The 17,910-nt window shown below is 42.0% G+C and overlaps 1 protein-coding gene across 1 annotated transcript in view; it reads right to left on the reverse strand.

The window, feature by feature from the left end:
• Positions 1-1,758: 1,758 nt before the first annotated feature.
• The window catches only part of LOC143857273 (splicing factor U2af large subunit A-like), a 36,102-nt gene continuing 19,950 nt past the window's right edge, over positions 1,759-17,910 (reverse strand). The window contains exons 16-18 of the mRNA XM_077367693.1: positions 8,046-8,127; positions 7,772-7,839; positions 1,759-2,066 (exon numbers count right to left, since the gene is read on the reverse strand). Of these exons, the coding sequence (XP_077223808.1) occupies positions 1,932-2,066; positions 7,772-7,839; positions 8,046-8,127 (285 nt within the window). The 3' untranslated portion in view covers positions 1,759-1,931. The remainder of the gene's footprint in view (positions 2,067-7,771; positions 7,840-8,045; positions 8,128-17,910) is intronic.

Consider the following 17,910-nt stretch of genomic DNA (forward strand, 5'->3'; position numbering starts at 1 on the left):
CGAATTGGGTCGGGTTGACACCCAAGTTGCACCCCTAACGATGGTGAAAAAACTATTTTTCCTTATTCACTATGCCGGGTCAAATTACAGAAATGTTGATATTACGAATGCAGAACACCTGTAAAAATATTGACGAATTCTGGGCACCTTAAGAGGAACAACAATCATGGAAACCTCTATAGATTGGTGGGCTAGGATCAGCCTATGGAAATGATTTTACGGGCACAACCTATTGATGTTGTGTTCCATCACATGAACGGTTTAGATAAACCTATGATGTAGTCTGTACAATTTTAAATGGATTATTTAAATGGATAGCTCGTGCATCGCACGTGCATTTTACTAGTATAATTAAAAAGAAAGAATCAGCAAACTTCAAATCCAAAGAATTCTTCTTATTTTATAGCCATCGATTTAGCACTGGATATAAAAAGGAGAGGAGGCACCCATGTTTTTTTTTTTTTCAATAAATGGTTCAAATCATTTTATTGATATGAGTTGGGCTGCAGCAGGGTCGGGTTGGGCCGGGTTTTTTAAAACCCTAGCCCAACCCTGTTTCCAATTATCCTCAGCTCTGACCCTGAGTCAGGGCCTAAAAACCTCAACCCAATGCCCGCCCTACAGAGTATAGCCCAGCCCTGACCCGCCCTGATTGGGCCGAGCCGGGTCGGCCCTGATTGACCCTAGTGAAAAAGAAAAAGAAGAAAACCGAGCGAGGTAAACGACTGATTCTTAGTCAACTCGGTTAGCTTCCTCTGCTTCCGGTGGTGGGACAACCACTGATGCGGACAAAGGCTAGGTAATGTCTCTCCAACTAGCTCTACCCCGGTCACTGGGTCAATAATCGGCCCCCCGGTGTGAAACCAGTTGGTTCCGTAGTTTGAGAATTCTGCTGATCCCAAGTACTCCATCTCCATCATTGCATATGGGAATATAAAAAGTAAAGAGGAGAAGGCATGACCAGAAGAATTGTGTGAAATAAGTGAATTTATTCAATTGAGGCATGATTGATATAAAATAAAGTATACGAAGATAAGTGTGACACATCAATTTTTTTCATGCACTGGGGCAATTCAAAGGAATTTATGATGACCCAATGCATTGGATCTCCGTTGTGCCCTCCGTTGAGCACGGGCACATTTGTCTGTATGGTTTAGCGATCACATTCAAAACAGTAAGCACACTTGAACCCAAGATTAAGCCAAAAGTAAAAGCTTATATATATATATATATATATATATATATATATATATATGAGAAAATGTTCCGACACATGTGTAGATAAGTTATCTACACACTAGCTTAAAATATAGTGGGGGCCACATTATTTGGGTGATCCAAACCATTCATTTTTAAGGCCCTCACATAGATAGGGTGTCCATAAAAAATCAGATCCACAGGATCATCCTAACCATTCGAACTGTGGAGGCAAAAAATGGACTACTTTGTTAAGGGCGGGTCAGGGTTCACATGGCCAAACTTGCACCCCTGGATATGAGTGTTGTATATCAGATAAACCTAAGGCACAGAAAATGCTTTTTGACCAATAGCTACATAAACACATACTACATTTTGCCCTTTTTGATTGAGAATAGTATATGTGGCTAATAGAATCCTTGGTCCCACCTTCTAAGGAAATCCACACCTCCCTTTCTCAACAAGTATATCCATGTTCAGTTATAACAAAGACTCAAGAATAAGTGAACGTACAGGATTCAATCTTGTGATTAATCCTGTAATTTCCCAAGATTATGAAAATCAAAGCAACAAAATCAGTACTGTATGAGATAGAATCAAGAGCACTACATGTTTCGATCAAAAGGAGAGGAATAATTCAAATTACTGAAAATAAAATCCAAGTCAATCAACCAAGTCAAGAACTATTGTTGGTTACTGTACAAATAAAAATGGCCTCTCTGACTTGCCGTTTGTCACTCGTACTCTCCGCAAGCAAACTTTTCTTCTGGAAAATAGACTGCAGTAACCACATTACCACCGAACCTCCTTCCGTTAAGCGCGGCTTTTGCCTTGGCGGAACCTTCGGTGTCCGCATACTCCAAGAACACCTGAAACAATCCCACCACATTCCTATCAACTCGGGCAATTCATGTAACTGTTACCCATCCGTAAAAAAAAAATTCCATACAAGAAGTTGATATTGCCACTCAAATCGTTCAGTGCCATTTGAGGTTCCGCCATCTCATTATTTAGAAATTCTTTCCCTAAATTTTCTTTTGATAAAGTTCTTTCTCTTTGTAAGTTATTGAGCCAGTGAAGCAATTCTAATAAAGAGATAGAACAAAGATACCGAAAAAAGTGGGTTGATATAGTTCTATCAGTATAGATGCATTTCTGTACATTTCGTACCCATAAAATAATGCTTTATGTAATCATATATATCTTTCAAACTTTTCAAATAATGGCGTGACTGTGTCGATGTATTGGGTTTCCCTCTGGTCACCATGTTATAACGAGTCTAAGGCAGTTCTTTGACTGGGAATTTGATCAGCTTTCTAGATTATTGGAGACTTTGGAACCGCAATATGTTCGCCGAGTTGAGACTTTGGAACTGCAATATGTTCGCCGAGTTGGGTCCGATTAAGAGGTTTGGATTTGGTGCACATCAGGATAGTTTAGTGTCAAGTCTGTCTATCTTCACCTTTGTAAACATATCTGCCAGCTGATCTATGGATCGAGTGAAGATTGTGGATATCTCTCTCTCTCTCGATTCTCTGACGAATAAAATGGTAGTCCACCTGAATGTGCTTCGTTCGTTCATGGAAAACAGGATTAGTAGCAATATATATGGCAGCCTTGTTATCACAACACAACCTAGAAGGGGAAGAGGGAACAACACCAATCTCAAACAATAATGAGCGCGACCAGAGCAGCACTCGTATGTGTCATGGCCTTGTATTCAGTGTATTCAGCTTCAGCACTGGACTTGGCTATGACGTCTTGTTTCTTGCTTCGCTATGACACCAAGTTCCCTCCTATAAAGGTACTTTAACCAGTTGTCGACCTCCTATCTGCTGGAGATCCTGCCCAATCTGCATCAGAAAAACCTTCAATTCTCATATTACCATGCCTCTTAAACAACAAGCCTCTTCCTGGAGCACCTTTCAAGTACTTGAGAATCTGGATTACGGCAGAGCCCAATGAGAGGTACGATGAGAGATCATGTACTGACTAACTGCCCCTACAGCATACGAAATGTCTGGACAAGTAACTGTAAGGTATATGAACTTCCCAACCAATCTCCTCTATCTGCCAGAGTCATCCAACAGATAAGCTTCACATTAGGATCCATGAGTGCAGATGCAGGTTCCACTACAGGATTTCCTGTCTCTTCTAATAAATCCAACACATACTTCCTCTCTGATAGAGAGAGGCCTTGAGAAGAACGTGGCACCTCTATCCCAAGAAAGTACCTTAGGCGACCCAGATCCTTAATAGAGAATTCTTTCTGCAAGAACGTCTTCAATTTCTGTATACCCCTGAATCACTACTAGTGATAATAATATCGTCCACATACACTATCAAAAATATACAACCATCTGTGGACTGATGACTGAAAACTGAACGGTCAACAGAACATTGTTTCATTCCAAAATGAGTGACTGCTTCACTGAATCTTCCAAACCATGCTCTTGGAGATTGTTTAAACCATAAAGAGACTTTCTCAGGCGACAGACAGAGGAGGACAGCTCCCCCTGAGCAACATATCCAGGAGGTTGCTCCATGTAAACCTCCTCAGTGAGGTCGCCATGGAGAAAGGCATTCTTCACATCGAGTTGATAAAGAGGCCAAGCATGATTTACTGCCAGAGAAAGTAACACTTGAACATAAGGAATCTTTGCAACAGGTGAGAATGTCTCAGTGTAATCAACGCCAAAGGTCTAAGTATACCCTTTGGCGACGAAGCGTGCTTTCAAACGCTCAACAGTCCCATCTAGCTGATACTTAACAGAGAACACCCATCGACATCCAACAAGCCGAGCACTAGATGGGAGAGGAACTAATCCCAAGTCTGATTAGTATGAAGCCCACCCCTCTCTAGATCCATGGCAGCACGCCAGCCTGGATGAGACAGAGAGCTTCGGCCACAGATTGAGGTAGAGAAACAGAGGACATGGAAGATACAAAACCTCGAAAAGCAGGGGTGAGATTATCATATGAAACAAAGTGAGAAATAGGGTGAGTAGTCGAGTGTGAGCGAGTAAAGGAAGCAATTGCGGAATCAAAAGGTACCATAAGGGAAGGAAGAGGTGATATCTGAGAGAACTTTGAATCTCTGGCTGAGAAGATGAGGCTGGAAGAGGTGGTGGATGATCTGCCCATCGACGTCGCTGGTAACACTTCAAAGGAGCAGGAGGCCCCGAAGGTACAGAAACTGATACAGGGACAGAGGTCGATGCAGGGACATCCACTGATGAAGATGGTGAAGAATACACGACATGGTCCGGGAGTACCGGGAGAGGGATTGCAATCTGTGAGTCGGGAGTAGGACTCAGGGTTGCAAGAACCTGTGGAAAGAAGGGCTCGGACTCAAAGACGGAAGCGGAATGCCAAGATGATGAGAGATACTACCAACTAGGGGTGCAACTTGGGTCGGGTTGAACTCGAATTTGGGTTGGGTCGAGTTAAGTTTTTTCAAAAATCGGGTTGGGTTGGGTTGGGAAAAATCAACCCGAATTGGAAATCAGGTTGGGGTGTCGGGCAACCCAACCCGACCCAAAACCCGATTTCCAATTCCGATATGTATAAAAAATTTACTTCTTTGTTTGTTTTGTCATTGTATAACTCAAATCTAGACAGAAATAAAAAACTTGGTGAAAGTTGTCCTAATTAACCCTCTTGTTGGGGAACATCTAATGACTAGGATGAGATGGAAATAAAAAAATAAAATGGAGAAATCAAACAAATGGTGAAATCGGGTTGGGTCGGGTTGGGTTGGAAAAATGGGTTCCTCGGGTTGGGTCGGGTTGAGGCCAACCCGACGCGACCCAACCCAACCCGAGTTGCACCCCTACTATCAACAATAGAGATAAGAGTAGTGGTGCCATCAGCAAGAGTAATGGACAGCAAAGCAGAATAAAATGGACGAAAAGAACTAAGCTGGGAAGAGTTACTAGTCATGTAGTTCGAAGCCCCCGAATCAATAATCCAGGAACCAGAGCTAGAGAGAAGTGTAGTGTTCGAGCTACCTGGCTATGCAAAGCCAGCAGTAGGATGGGCGCCCAAGTGAAGACGTTGAAGCTCCTCAAAGTCAGCCTTGGAGACTGTGAAAGAATCATTGGACATCACTAGCGCAGTAGCAGGGTAAGGAGGAGCAGTTGGAGAACTAGCAATAGAGAGATGGGCCGAGTGGGACTGACGAAGCTCTGGATGCAGCTGAAAACAAGTGTCAAGATAGTGGCCCTCTCGCTGACAGTGTGAACAATAAGGGCGACCACGACCCCCCACCAACACGGCCACCGCGGCTCCGACCACGGCTCAAAGACCCACCTCCGCGACCAGTGCAGCCACCACTATCATAGGTAGCCAGAATAGAACTATCAGGAAAAATAGAGACATTCGGGGAAGCATCAATCAAAAGACACTTCTGAGCACGCGAGTAAACCTCTGTGATAGAGGGAATAGTGCTAGAGCCGATAAACTGCTGACGAAGATTAATGAACTCAGGACCCAGAATGTCGAGGTAATGGATAACACGAATCTGGTCCCGCTGACGCGCAAGAACAATGATATCAGACGTGAGAGGCATAAAGACATCAAGCTGCTGGCATAGGGAGACAAACTGGCCATAATGGGCAGCAGAGACATGTCACCACGATGAAGACGCATCCACTCAGAGTATGTGGCACATATTCGAGTCAGATTGGCTACTCCCGAGTAGAGTAGCATAGTATGATCCTCAGATCTCCTTCGACATAGGGAGGAACATCATGGTGCCAGTAATAGGAGTCATACTCTGCCAAAAGAGGGTGCGAATCAGAGCATCCTCCAATTCCCAGCGCACACAAGAGGGATCAGTGTAGCTGGAGGGGCCTGCTAATAAGGCGAGCCTTGCCTCAAGCAAGGAGATATGTCTCAACTACGACCTTCCAAGTCAAGTAATTAGTCCCGTCTAGTTTGATAGTGGTCACCTGTGGGTATGAGCCCTCCACAAAAGACGGATAGCTCGAAGAGGAAATAGCCGACGATGATGATGTGGCATGAACTAGAGAGGTCGCGCTGATAGAAGGATCCCCAATAACAGGAGGCTCCATAAAGACAGAGATAATGAAGATAGCAATCATGAAAGTCGGCAAGAGAAAAAAAAAAGATGATTTAAGAGACTAGATGGGTCCAAGGGACATAGCGCGGCTCCCTGAGAGAGAGAGAGAGAGAGAGAGAGAGAGAGAGAGAGAGAAACGTACATCAACATAGAAAAGAAAGATGAAGCCGCGGACAAGATAAGAAGATAAAGAAAGGTGTAGGAAGAGGATTTACACCATTAGAAGAAGGGAGAAAGAAGATTTATGAAGTAAAAAAAAGTTAAGGCTGAAGGGTTCTAGGTGTAGGGAAAAAATATATGGTGTGACGAGTAGGGGTGGAGGGGCTTCGAATGAGGGTAAGGGCTGCGGGTGTGGATGGGAGAAAGAGAAAGGGTTAGAGAGAGAGAGAGAGGGGCGTTGTTCACGGCACTATTCAAGGTACTCTTCACCGCATTTTTTTTTTTTGAAATGGCAATATATTGAAAGAATGGAACCGAGATGGTCCACAAAAATACAAAGAAAGAGAAAAGTTACATCAAAAGCACTGTTCATCGCATTGTTTGGAGGAAGATGGTGGCTAATGGTGATAAGTGTGTGTGTGTGTGTGTGTGTGTGTGTGTGTGTGAGAGAGAGAGAGAGAGAGAGAGAGAGAGAGAGATGCGGTGAGGGGGGGCGTGGTGCGAAGGGTGAAGGGAGAGAAGAGATGGGTGAGGGGAGAGCTTCTCCAATGGTCCCTAGGGCATCGTAACCCTAGGGCTCTAATACCATGGTATAGAGAAAGAATGCCAGGAAGGGTTTGAGTAAGTTAGGGATGTCTCCCCCTTACACATGTGTTTATAATAACGAGGATAGTACAAAGACAGTTATGCCCTTAAGCATTCTACATATTCTAACAGATTGGGGAGGCCGATTCCAATGATGCGGAAATTAGAGCGGCACTTCAAGGCCTTAGATACTTGTAGAGTCACGCCTTATCTAAGGTTATAGTAGAAGGGGATTCACTTAATGCTATCGGGTGGCTTAAGGATGGCAAGGGTGTCCCATGGAGATTTGCCCGTTGGATGGATGAGATTAGGGATTGGGTTGGTACTTCGCAAGTCCATTTTAAGCATGTCAAGAGATCCGCTAATTCGGAAGCGGACAAACTTGCGAGGGACGTAGTAGTGAGACAAGATACAGGATTTTTGGATTTCCTTCCACGCTGAGGGTTTGCTGTTTTGCATTTATGTATTATTCTTTGTTACTCTTCTTTTTTGCTGACTAGCTTGGTTGGCCATGTAACATTTATTTTATTAATGACATATTTACCATTCAAAAAAAAAGTAGAGGGCATTCTAGGTACTATGGGAAAAGCTTAAAAAAAACAACTCCACACAGACACAAACAAATGCACTTTCTATATATTATACTAGTGACATTGGATTTTTTTATTTATTTATTTTTTGTGATAATATATGTTTCAATCTTATCATATAACTGCCCAAACCTACACAGGCACACAGAAAAAATACCTTTCCAACTCCTGAAGTATGCTCCCCATTCGGGTTTGGGCGAGGGATAATCACATTCACCAGTGGCCCTGGTTGATCGATGCAAAGAAGATCATATCAGACCGCATTGCATTCAAGAAGAGCATTTTGAAAGATAACATTTATCCACATCTCTGTTTCCGAATTGTACAGAAAAGAAGGTGATGAACTCATTTTTCAAGTCTCCACAATGCTTAGCAGAGAAAAGCAAAAAAACATAGACAAGTAAACATTTCAGGATGAGAACTATACTTACCAAACTTCCCACCCTCCTCCCTCATATCTTCCAATATTTCTTCATACTCTTCATCTTCCCTCAGCTCATCGGCAGATACCACCTTAACATAGATCCATTTAGCATTGACAGCCATTAATTAATTCAAGAATGAAAACTACAACAGATAAATATGCACATGCTTGTGTGATTACAAAAAAACTACGCAGCACCAGCATTTTCATCTGCTTTCCAGTAAGAGAAGATTCAAGGGATTGTGCTACTATCAACACCTTAAGAATCACAAATGTTCCTGAATTTAGATTAAATACACAATAAAGACAAAAACATATCCATCTTGTATAAAGAGAGTGGGTGTCTGATTAACTACCATGCTACATGATTTGAACAATTAAGCTAGTGAACCCTTTCCTATTCTCAGTCTGTAAGCGGCTAATTGCACTAAAGTCAAGATGCGAATCTTATGCTATGTTATTTATACATATCCATATGAATATTCATATTTATATTGCAAATTTAGTTTAGCCTATTCATCGATACTTATCGCGCATCTACATGTATTATTTCAAGGAACATACATTAATTTATAGTTTTATACTGGTTGATAGTTAATACTTGACCGGAGAAGAGATGTTTGACGTAACCTATGTACGGGAAGAAATGATAATTCCCTTTTTGATAAGTAATGTGTGACGATCATGTGTACCAAAGGTATTCTACTTTAAAAGTGTTATGTTCAACATGTAACAAGGCTATACTTAGGCATAGTGTTAACATACTTTCTGTTCTTTCACACTATAATTTTAGAGGTACTATCCATTGAGATTTTTAAGCCCAGGCCATCCATGGCAGGACTCATTTAATCATCAATTGGGTGGGATTCACATGATTAGAACGGAACTCGTCTCATAGGAGTAGAGAGTCTAGAGACCACTGTATGTGGACCATTTTTCATTTTCATTTATATGACTTAAATGCTTTTCCTTAGGCAAGTTTGAGAAGTCCATTTTATTTTATTCTTTGCTCATTGAGTCTTAACTCATGTCAACCACTTTCATGTTTGTAATTTGTAATTTGAGGCAAATTTGAGCTGCTCTAACAAAGCTGAAGTTAGAGCAGCTCATCAAGGTGTGTTACTCTTAGGGAGAGCAAGGATGGACAGCACTATTGTGGAAGGTGACTCGTTAAATGTCATTAGGTAGCTTAAGGGTTCTTTGGTTCCTCTTTGGAGATTTCTTCGCTTCTTCGATGAAATAAAGGATATTACGGTGGGGTGCGCTACGGTGTATCAACACGTAAGAAGATCTGCTAATGAAGTAGCGGATAAGCTGGCTAAAGATGGGGCTGTGAAGCAGGCTTTGGAGCTCTTCGACTTTCTTCCTCCTTAAGTTCTTTTTTGTTTTTTCTCTGTCTGGGCGTGTTTGTAATGTGGTGTGTGTGGGGGGACTCTCTCGGTCTTCCCTTTTTAATGAAATCAGTTACTATTCAAAAAAAAAAAAAAAATTTGAGGAAAGATGAGGTTGCTTTAGTTAATTTATGAAAAGACTTGCCATTCTGATAATTTTTGGATTTGACTAAATCACTTTAACCAGTGTCAAAGCTGAAAACTAGTCCTAGTTTTATTGAAAATGAAAAAGAGAAAATAAAATAAACTACCCTCATTCTTTTGAACAGTAACTAAAATTTTATTCAAGAAAACCAGTCACCTGGAAACATATAACAGGGACAAGGCGTCCATCAGGGTATATATATCCGTGAAAACCTAAAAAACTCCCACCTACTCAACTTACCCTCCAACATCCCTATTGCCCTCATCTAAAAAATGAGCCAATTATCACTGTCACGCCCCGACCCCACAGTAAATATTGTCCGATTCTGGATCTTCTACCCTCCCTGATTTTGTTTTCCAGCAGCACTAACTGTGCCTGACCCACTCCATGGGGCGGGCCCCTTAGAGATGCTGAAAACACGTCTACACAGGCAGAGGGAGTCCACGGATAAATAGCCCAGAATCTTTCCCTCCTCTTCTGATGTGAAATCTCACCCACGCCCCACCCCCCCCCCGGCGGGGGGGGGGGGGGGCCAATGTCCTCTCTGGCACAACGTACTAGAGGAGGTCCACTCTGATACCATTCTGTCATGTCCCAACCCCACTGTGTAATTATAGTCCGGTTCTGGGTCTTTTACCCTCCCTGGTGTTGTTTTTCAATAGCACTAACCATGCCCGCACGGCCTCACGCACCCCCACCCCCCGGGCGGGAGGGGCCAATGTCCTCGCTGGCACAACGTACTAGAAGAGGTCCACTCTGATACAATTCTGTCATGTCCCAACCCCACTGTGTAATTATTGTCCGGTTTTGGGTCTTTTACCCTCCCTGGTTTTGTTTTTCAATAGCACTAACCATGCCCGACCCACTTCGCACGGCCTGCACCTTGGAAATGCTGAAAATGCGTCCACAGAGGGAGAGGGAGTCCCCACATATAGAGCCTAGAATCTTTCCCTCCTCTTCTGATGTGGGACCTCTCAAAAACCACCTCATCTTTCTCCGCTCCCTCTTCCCCCGACTTATCTGTTTGCTCATTAGCTAACTTGTTCATATGATGGATTTCCGAGCCTAAAATCAAGCATAGTTCTCTAATTTCCGATATAATGTCCACTAATTTCTTCAAACATATTGCTTTTTTCCTTGCCCAAGCCAAGGCTTTCGTACAGTCAGCCTTCAATGCTTAAAGGACCTAACCTTGAACTTGCATACCGCCTCAACCCCAAAGGAGGGCTCTCGTTTCCAAATCATTAGAATCACAAACCCTCACCGGTCCAAAGAAGAACAATAAGATATGTCCATTACCAGCCCGAAGTAAACCTACAATACCTGCTCGTCCAAGATTGCCATTACAGCTTCCCTCAAAAATGAACTTCACTCAACTAAGAGGGAGAGGGGCACCTTGGAGAAATTTTAATCTTCATACCTTTTTTGAAGATAATCATCCTCCAATTTATTAGGATGTTGCTCATCCTGTAGTTAGAGAGGTTCTTTCCATTTCTAATCCATAAATGAGGTCGATTTGATTTCAGTTAAAATCTTCCCTATCCCCCTCTGTTTCTCTTTGAAGAGAAACAGAGGGGGAGGAGTTTTTCAAGTTGACCGGCAAGCGAAATGTCAAAGATAGGGAAGAATGCGGAGGAGTCTTTCAGTTTAAGTGTTAAAAAAGATGCAAGAGAGAATAGGGAGGAGTTTTTCAAGCTGACCAGCAAGCGAAATTTCAAAGATATATCTGTCCCAGTTTACAAGCTTCCTCATTTCAAAGAGGCTTTGGAAGAGGAACGTAAAGACAGGCTTTTGCGTTGCGAAGTGCAGATGGCGGATGAGAATAGAGAAAAGGTACAGCCTACTGAAGATCTCTATAGATTCTCTGGATATGGAGGTCAGCCATTTGGTTCGCTCTCGTCTTGTACATGTGGAAGATAGAAGTGGGAAGGAGATCAAGGTGAATTCGGAGGAGGCCAGAGTCTCAAAGGAAAAGGAGATCGCTTCCGACGAGTCCGATGAGATGTTATCGATTGGCGATGTTTTTGGGATAGGATATGATGAAAATATTGATGAAACGAAGAAAATGTTTTTCAGAATGGAAGACAGGGATTTGCGCGAGAAGATGGAAAAAGGAAAAGCAGCGGGAAAAGGGAAGTGAGAGCTGATTGCCCTCAAGAAATAGAAGGCCAACTTCCCTATTGTAAATTGTCTATGTGATTAGGGTCTTTTGTTTCTGCATCTCTCTTCTTTTTCCTTTTCTCTTCTTGTGTCTGGGTCACAGGATTAAGTATATGGTATTGGAACTAGGTTTGTTATTAGCAATTAGATGCTGGTAGGAGTTTGATGTTTTAAGACTCTAGATGTTGTTAGCTGGTAAGGGAGTGGGCCTAGGATTTAAGTTGTCGATGCTAATCTCAGTCAAGTCAAGCAGGATGTTTGAATCAATTTCTGGAAGTAGGATAAGTTGTAGGGCGGGAGGATGATTATGGGTAGTTGGGTGGGGGGTGCTTATGTTGTTGGCCGGAGGATTATGCGTAGTTCTCTCTGAGGCGGGATGCCTGTTTTAGTTGGTTCATTAAAAAATTTCAAAGGAGATTTGGGAGCGGATGAAACAATGCAGATCCTCATAAAGCTTGAGAGATTTTGGTCTTTTGCATCTTGAGGCATTTTATTGTTCTGATCATTGAAGAAGAGGAGTGAACGAAACGAAGCATATCCTCACCAGCTTGAAAGATCTCGGTCTTTTGCTACTGGAGGCATTTTATTGTTTTGATCCTTGCTTGTCCTTGAGGAGATTTGTGGAGAGGTTCTTGAAAGTGAAATTTTGGAAGCACGATGGTTCTTTTGTATGGATGGTATTTTTTGGAATGTAAACGGAATGATCGGATGGTTAAATCCATTCTGCTGGGACCGAGAAGAAGATGCTTTAGTTTTATTCTAGTTTCTTATGGTCTAAGAGTATGCTTCTGACCAGCCATACTATGTGCAAGTTGGGACCTCTGGTTGCCAATGTTTATTCATAGTATGAATATATTTGTCATCTTTCAAAAAAAAATTCTTTTTCCATAAATGTCAAATCGTTACATAAGGTACCAACCTCCAAAGTTTTTATGATACGGAACGCCCAGGAAATTCCGAAGCTTTTTATGATAGATGAGCAAAGGAACAATGAATCATTAAATGATCCACAAATTCTTCTTCCTTCTTGCAAAGAATGCACCAGTTGGCGAGATGATCTTCCTTCTCTTTGAGCCAATCACAAGTATTGAGTATCTTACTCTCTACCATCCAAGCAAAAGTCACTCCCTCCAGAAGAGCTGCAGATCATCATATACTTGTGAAACGGGTGTCGATCTCGTCCTTCCTCACCAAACTGTAGAAAAAACTACTAAAAAAAGAGCCCTTCTTTTAATCGTAATAGAAAAAAGAGCCTTGTGAATCAAGGGACCATATTCTTTTGTCAAGTTAAGAGAAGTAATAGAAGGAACAACGAAGGCCAAGAAGCGAAGAAAGGCTAACAATTTCACTATCATTAAGGTTTCTCTTAAGCCTAATCACCCAATCCAACCCCTCAGCCCCCTCCTTTACATGTAGTCACATACTACAGCCATGGCATAACAAAACTTCACCTAGCTAAAGGTCTACCCAAAATCTTGGTCCCTCTTCCCCCCCCCCACTTTAAACCTAACTAAGGACTCATACAGGGGGTCTACACCTACATATAGACTTCCATGCACCCGAGCCTTTTCATAACGAAGAGTTCGTAATCTTCCAATCTCCCCAACCCTGCCAATATCTGTCCCCAATAATTTTGTGTCATAATGCGTCTTTCTCCCCATATCTCCAAAGTCGTTTCCTCAAAATCGCCTTATTCCGCAATCTTATTTTACCGATCCAAACAACTACATGTTTCTTCAATCTATATACATTCCAGTTCATGACATGTTTCGGCTTTCTATCAGCCTCCCCTCCCTCCCATAGGAAATCCCTTTGCAGCTTTCCTATTCTCTTTGTCACCTTTGCTGGGATGTTATATTCTCGCAAAGGAAAGACATCTCTTCTTCTAAGATGCTAACTTCTTTTCATGTGTTTCCACTATTGGGGTCAAAGTAAAGTTTTTGGTATACTGTATCCCAAAGGCAAGCCAAGATATGTGATGGCAAATTCCTCTCTCATGCATCCAAGTGCTAAAGCACGATCCGACGCATCTTCGATCTGCATATTAATTCCTATTATCAGCTCTTAGAGAAGTTGACCTTCAATTCAAACGCCATTTCAAACCATCTGAAAATTCTTTTTAAATTTTTTATTTGCTCCTCGTCATCATGAATGAATATGAGTATCGTCGGTGAGCTACCATTGTGAAATAGGCCGGACATTTTTGTTGGTTTTCAATCCTCCTGTAAGATCCACTTCTCCCGCTTTAGATAAGACCAATCTAGCACTACCATCGTGAATAGATGTGAAGATAAGATGTCACCCTGCGTGATGCCTCTCGAACTGTCGAAACTCCCAATTGGAGCCCATTAACGAAGACGGAGAAAGACGGCTTGCATAATAAGGCTTCTATCCAGCTCCTTCCATCTTCTCCTGAATGTAATCAATAAAGTTCCAATCTGCATGGTGGTGCATCTTCTCCACATCGATCTTGCATATAATTCCTTTCTCTCCTCTTCTCTTAGTATCAATAACTTCACTAGCAATAAGTCTACCATCCAAAATCTGTCTACCTTTCACAAATGTCTTGTGGAACTGCGAAATAATATTCACAATCACTTCCTTTACTCTCCTAGCTAGGATTCTTACCAAGATCTTATTATACACACTATGGACTAAACCAATCAGCTTAAAATCTTTAAGCCGAAATTTTGGAGCAGCTCGAAATTTTGGATTTTTCTCTGATTTTTTTTGGCGGGGGATGCCTAAAGGTAAAAGAGGCAGGTCAAATTGTGTGAATAGAATAAGTGGGGGGTGCCTGCGGAAAAAATGGGGGTAATGAAGTCTTCTTGTTTTTCCTCACGTGACTCCAAACAAAGTAAAAGGAGAGGGTTGCCTTGGGAAAATGAGGGGGGTTAACATTTCCTTAATCATAAGGTAATAAATACTTATTAGGGGGTGTCCAATTAAAAGGGGGGGTGTCTAATTTCAATTGAGATCCTCGATAGAACAGAAAGAGAGAGAGGCGGTGGCTTTCAAGGTGTGGGTCCGTCGGGAGTAGCTTCGGCGGGTGTGGGTCCGGCGGCGTGGTGCGACGGAGAAGCTCTGGCAGGAGGGTCAACGGTGGCAGCACCTCCAGCGAGGAATTTTTTTTAGTTGAATGGGCTGAAATACAGATTTTGTCCTTGCTGCTGGGTTGCAAGCATGGGAATACGGCCTATGTTTGGTTGAGTTAAACAAGGCTGATGAAAGGCAGCAAGGTTTGGATGGATTTTGGGGGGCTGGTTTGTGTTTTGGAGATGAAGGGTGACTTTCAGGTGAAATAAAATAGGGAAGATGGGCTGAAAAAGATGAGTGCTTGAAGGGGATGGATTAGGGTTTAGAGCTATTTGGGAATTGAAGAAAGATGGCATTCTCTATTGAACAAATTAGGATCGATTGATTTAAGAAAAGGCAGCAAGGATATGGTGGAAAGAGAGATGGTTGGAACGTGGGAGTCTGGGAGTAAAAGAGGGGTGAAGGGTTTCATAAAATCTGTCCGAGCTTGGTTCTCTGACTAGCTCGCAGATCTCAAACACGGATGTCGATAATCTTCGGCTCTCGGATCCTTTGCTCTGATACCAAATTTGGTGTAGGCTTTGAAGAGAATTTAGAAGAAGAAGAAGAGAAGAATTAGAACTAGAAGAGAAGAAATTATGGAGAAAGAAGCACTCAAATCTCAATTTAATTTAATTAATCATCAAAAGTTCTCAATAGAACTGTAGCTTTGCCTATAAATAGGCAATTAACAATCCTAAAAGAAAGAAATCCGCTAAATTAAGAATCCTTAAAAGATTAAAACACCCTAAAGACCAAAACAACCCTAACAAAATCAAATATGCCCCAAAATATCCCTAATAACACTAAAATAATAAAAAGATCCCTAAGGGACCCAAATAACAATAAAAAAGATCTCTGTGGGGCTCCCTGAGGGCGGCCCCGCCTAAAATAAACTCACAAGGGGCGCCTATGATCCTCATCAACTCCCCGTGCTGAAAAGAAGCCTCCTCCGGAAAGTGAAGAGTCTGGTATTGTTCCAAAATGTCGGGATGGGGGAAGGGTGCCTAAAGATCTCCAAGATTCTTGCCAAGATCTTATTATTCTTGCCAAGTTCTTATGCCTAAGACTCAATTCAATTGTCACTCCAAACCCATCCAAGTCCTTGCCAAGTTTTTTTACTTCCTCCACATGTACTGGGTTGTTAATCACATCGATCCTTCTCGTTGCATTCGTCATTCTATGGCAAAACTCACTATTAATCTCTTGATGCGCTCTTTATCCTCAATTACTTCTCCCATCTACTAAATTTTTAATTTCATCGATCCTTCTCCTTGCATTCGGCACAACACGGAAAAACTTAGAATTCGAATCCCTTCCTTTAGCTGAGTGGCATGCGCTTTTGGCTCCAGCTAATTTCCTCTCTTCTAAGGTTCTCATATCCCACCTTTAGATCTCTTCTTTCCTGTTGTTCTTCCTCGCCCAATCTGAATTCATCTTCCTTTCTATCATAGCCTCAATCGTCTTTACAATACGTTGTCTTTTCTAAGTCTATTCTTGGTGCAAACCAAGAGGTTCATGGGTAATTCAAGAGAACTTAGGAGCCTAGTGAGTAAATTCTTCAATTAAGATAACTCAAACCAGCCACAGATCAGATCAAGTATTCGAATTTCATCAAATTACACTAGAAAGCTTACTTTGAGTTAACCTTTGACTTGATTCACAATGAGCATGAAAATCTACCTCGAGCATGCATTGACCACAACAGAGCACATAAAAGAAAGTATATATATAAGGTTGCAATAAGATAAGTCTGAATACAAGCTGAGAATAAAGAACAAAATGTAAATCCTAGGGCCTAAAGGTAACCACCTATAGATGGTAAGTAAACTCAAGTGTGAAGTAGGCTTGGGGGGGATAGATGATGGATGTTTGTAAACCAGTGTCAAGGATACTGAGTAGAAAGGATAAATATGGTCAAATCTTACCAGGGAGGTAGATGTGTCGCCCTCGGACTCTATGTCGAAGGTCCAAGAGAGTGGTGGAGAGACTGAGGTCTGAAGCAGTCCAAGATACAAATAGCTAGTGATGGGTGAACCGAAGTGGAAAAATAACCTTGTGCGCAACCCCGGACAATGAAATCACAAAGGAAATCAATACAGGACAGCAAGGTACCGCTGTGTAAGTGTAAAAGTGAAGAGAACAAGAGGTGGAGTGACAATAATGAGAGGAAAATGGCAATAACTAATAGGGTTAGCGGACAGGCTGATGTAATAGCGAAGAGAGGAGGGTAGAAAGTCAAGGAAGCAGTGGATAGGACTGTAGGGATGAGAACAACCCTTTATGTGACTGTAACAGTCCCTAAATAGCATGAAAATAGCCAAGAGTAGATGGGAAGAACGTATATGGTAAGAAGCTTTGCAAGGGAGGTGAGGGAGTAGGGGAATATAAGAGTATTTAAGTTAATGATGAATGACCCTTACTTAAGTCCCAACTAAATAGTCCTGAAGGAGTGGATAGGACTGTTGGGATGAGAACAACCCTTTGACTGTAACAGGCCCTAAATAGCATGAAAATAGCAAAGAGTAGATGGGAAGAACGTAGGGTAAGAAGCTTTGCAAGGGAGGTGAGGGAGTAGGGGAATATAAGAGTATTTAAGTTAATGATGAATGACCCCTACTTAAGTCACAACTAAATACTCCTCACTTAGGGATAATAGGGATAACAAGGTCCAAGTGTATAATGAAGTGGGGTGAGCCGTATGGGCCATAGATGATGTGAACAACCCCCACAACTAGGTTCCAAAATAGCAAAATACTAAAATAGAATGTTCTAAATACAAAAATAGCAACTAGACAAATATAAAGTAGCTAAAACATACTCTCCCCCATTGCTTTATCTTCTCATCAAAATCAGGAACCTCGCATAATGCTACATCAAATTTTAGGGGTCTTGGCTCACCTTCGATCTCCTTCAATTACAATAGAATTGGACAGTGATCGAAAATCGGGCGCAGCAAAGCTCATTGGATGATGAGTGGGAAGCTCTCATTTATTTCAAAAAAGCACTGCTTCAACAATTTGAGCCATTTTACTATGTGGCAAAGCCAATTCATCTATCCTTCATGGTGTCAAGGGTGTTGAACTAGTCAACTAGATCAC

Source organism: Tasmannia lanceolata, unplaced genomic scaffold (genome assembly GCF_043159265.1).
Source record: "Tasmannia lanceolata isolate RefF3 unplaced genomic scaffold, GAP_Taslan_0.1 ptg000024l, whole genome shotgun sequence".
In the NCBI taxonomy this organism is placed as follows: domain Eukaryota; kingdom Viridiplantae; phylum Streptophyta; class Magnoliopsida; order Canellales; family Winteraceae; genus Tasmannia; species Tasmannia lanceolata.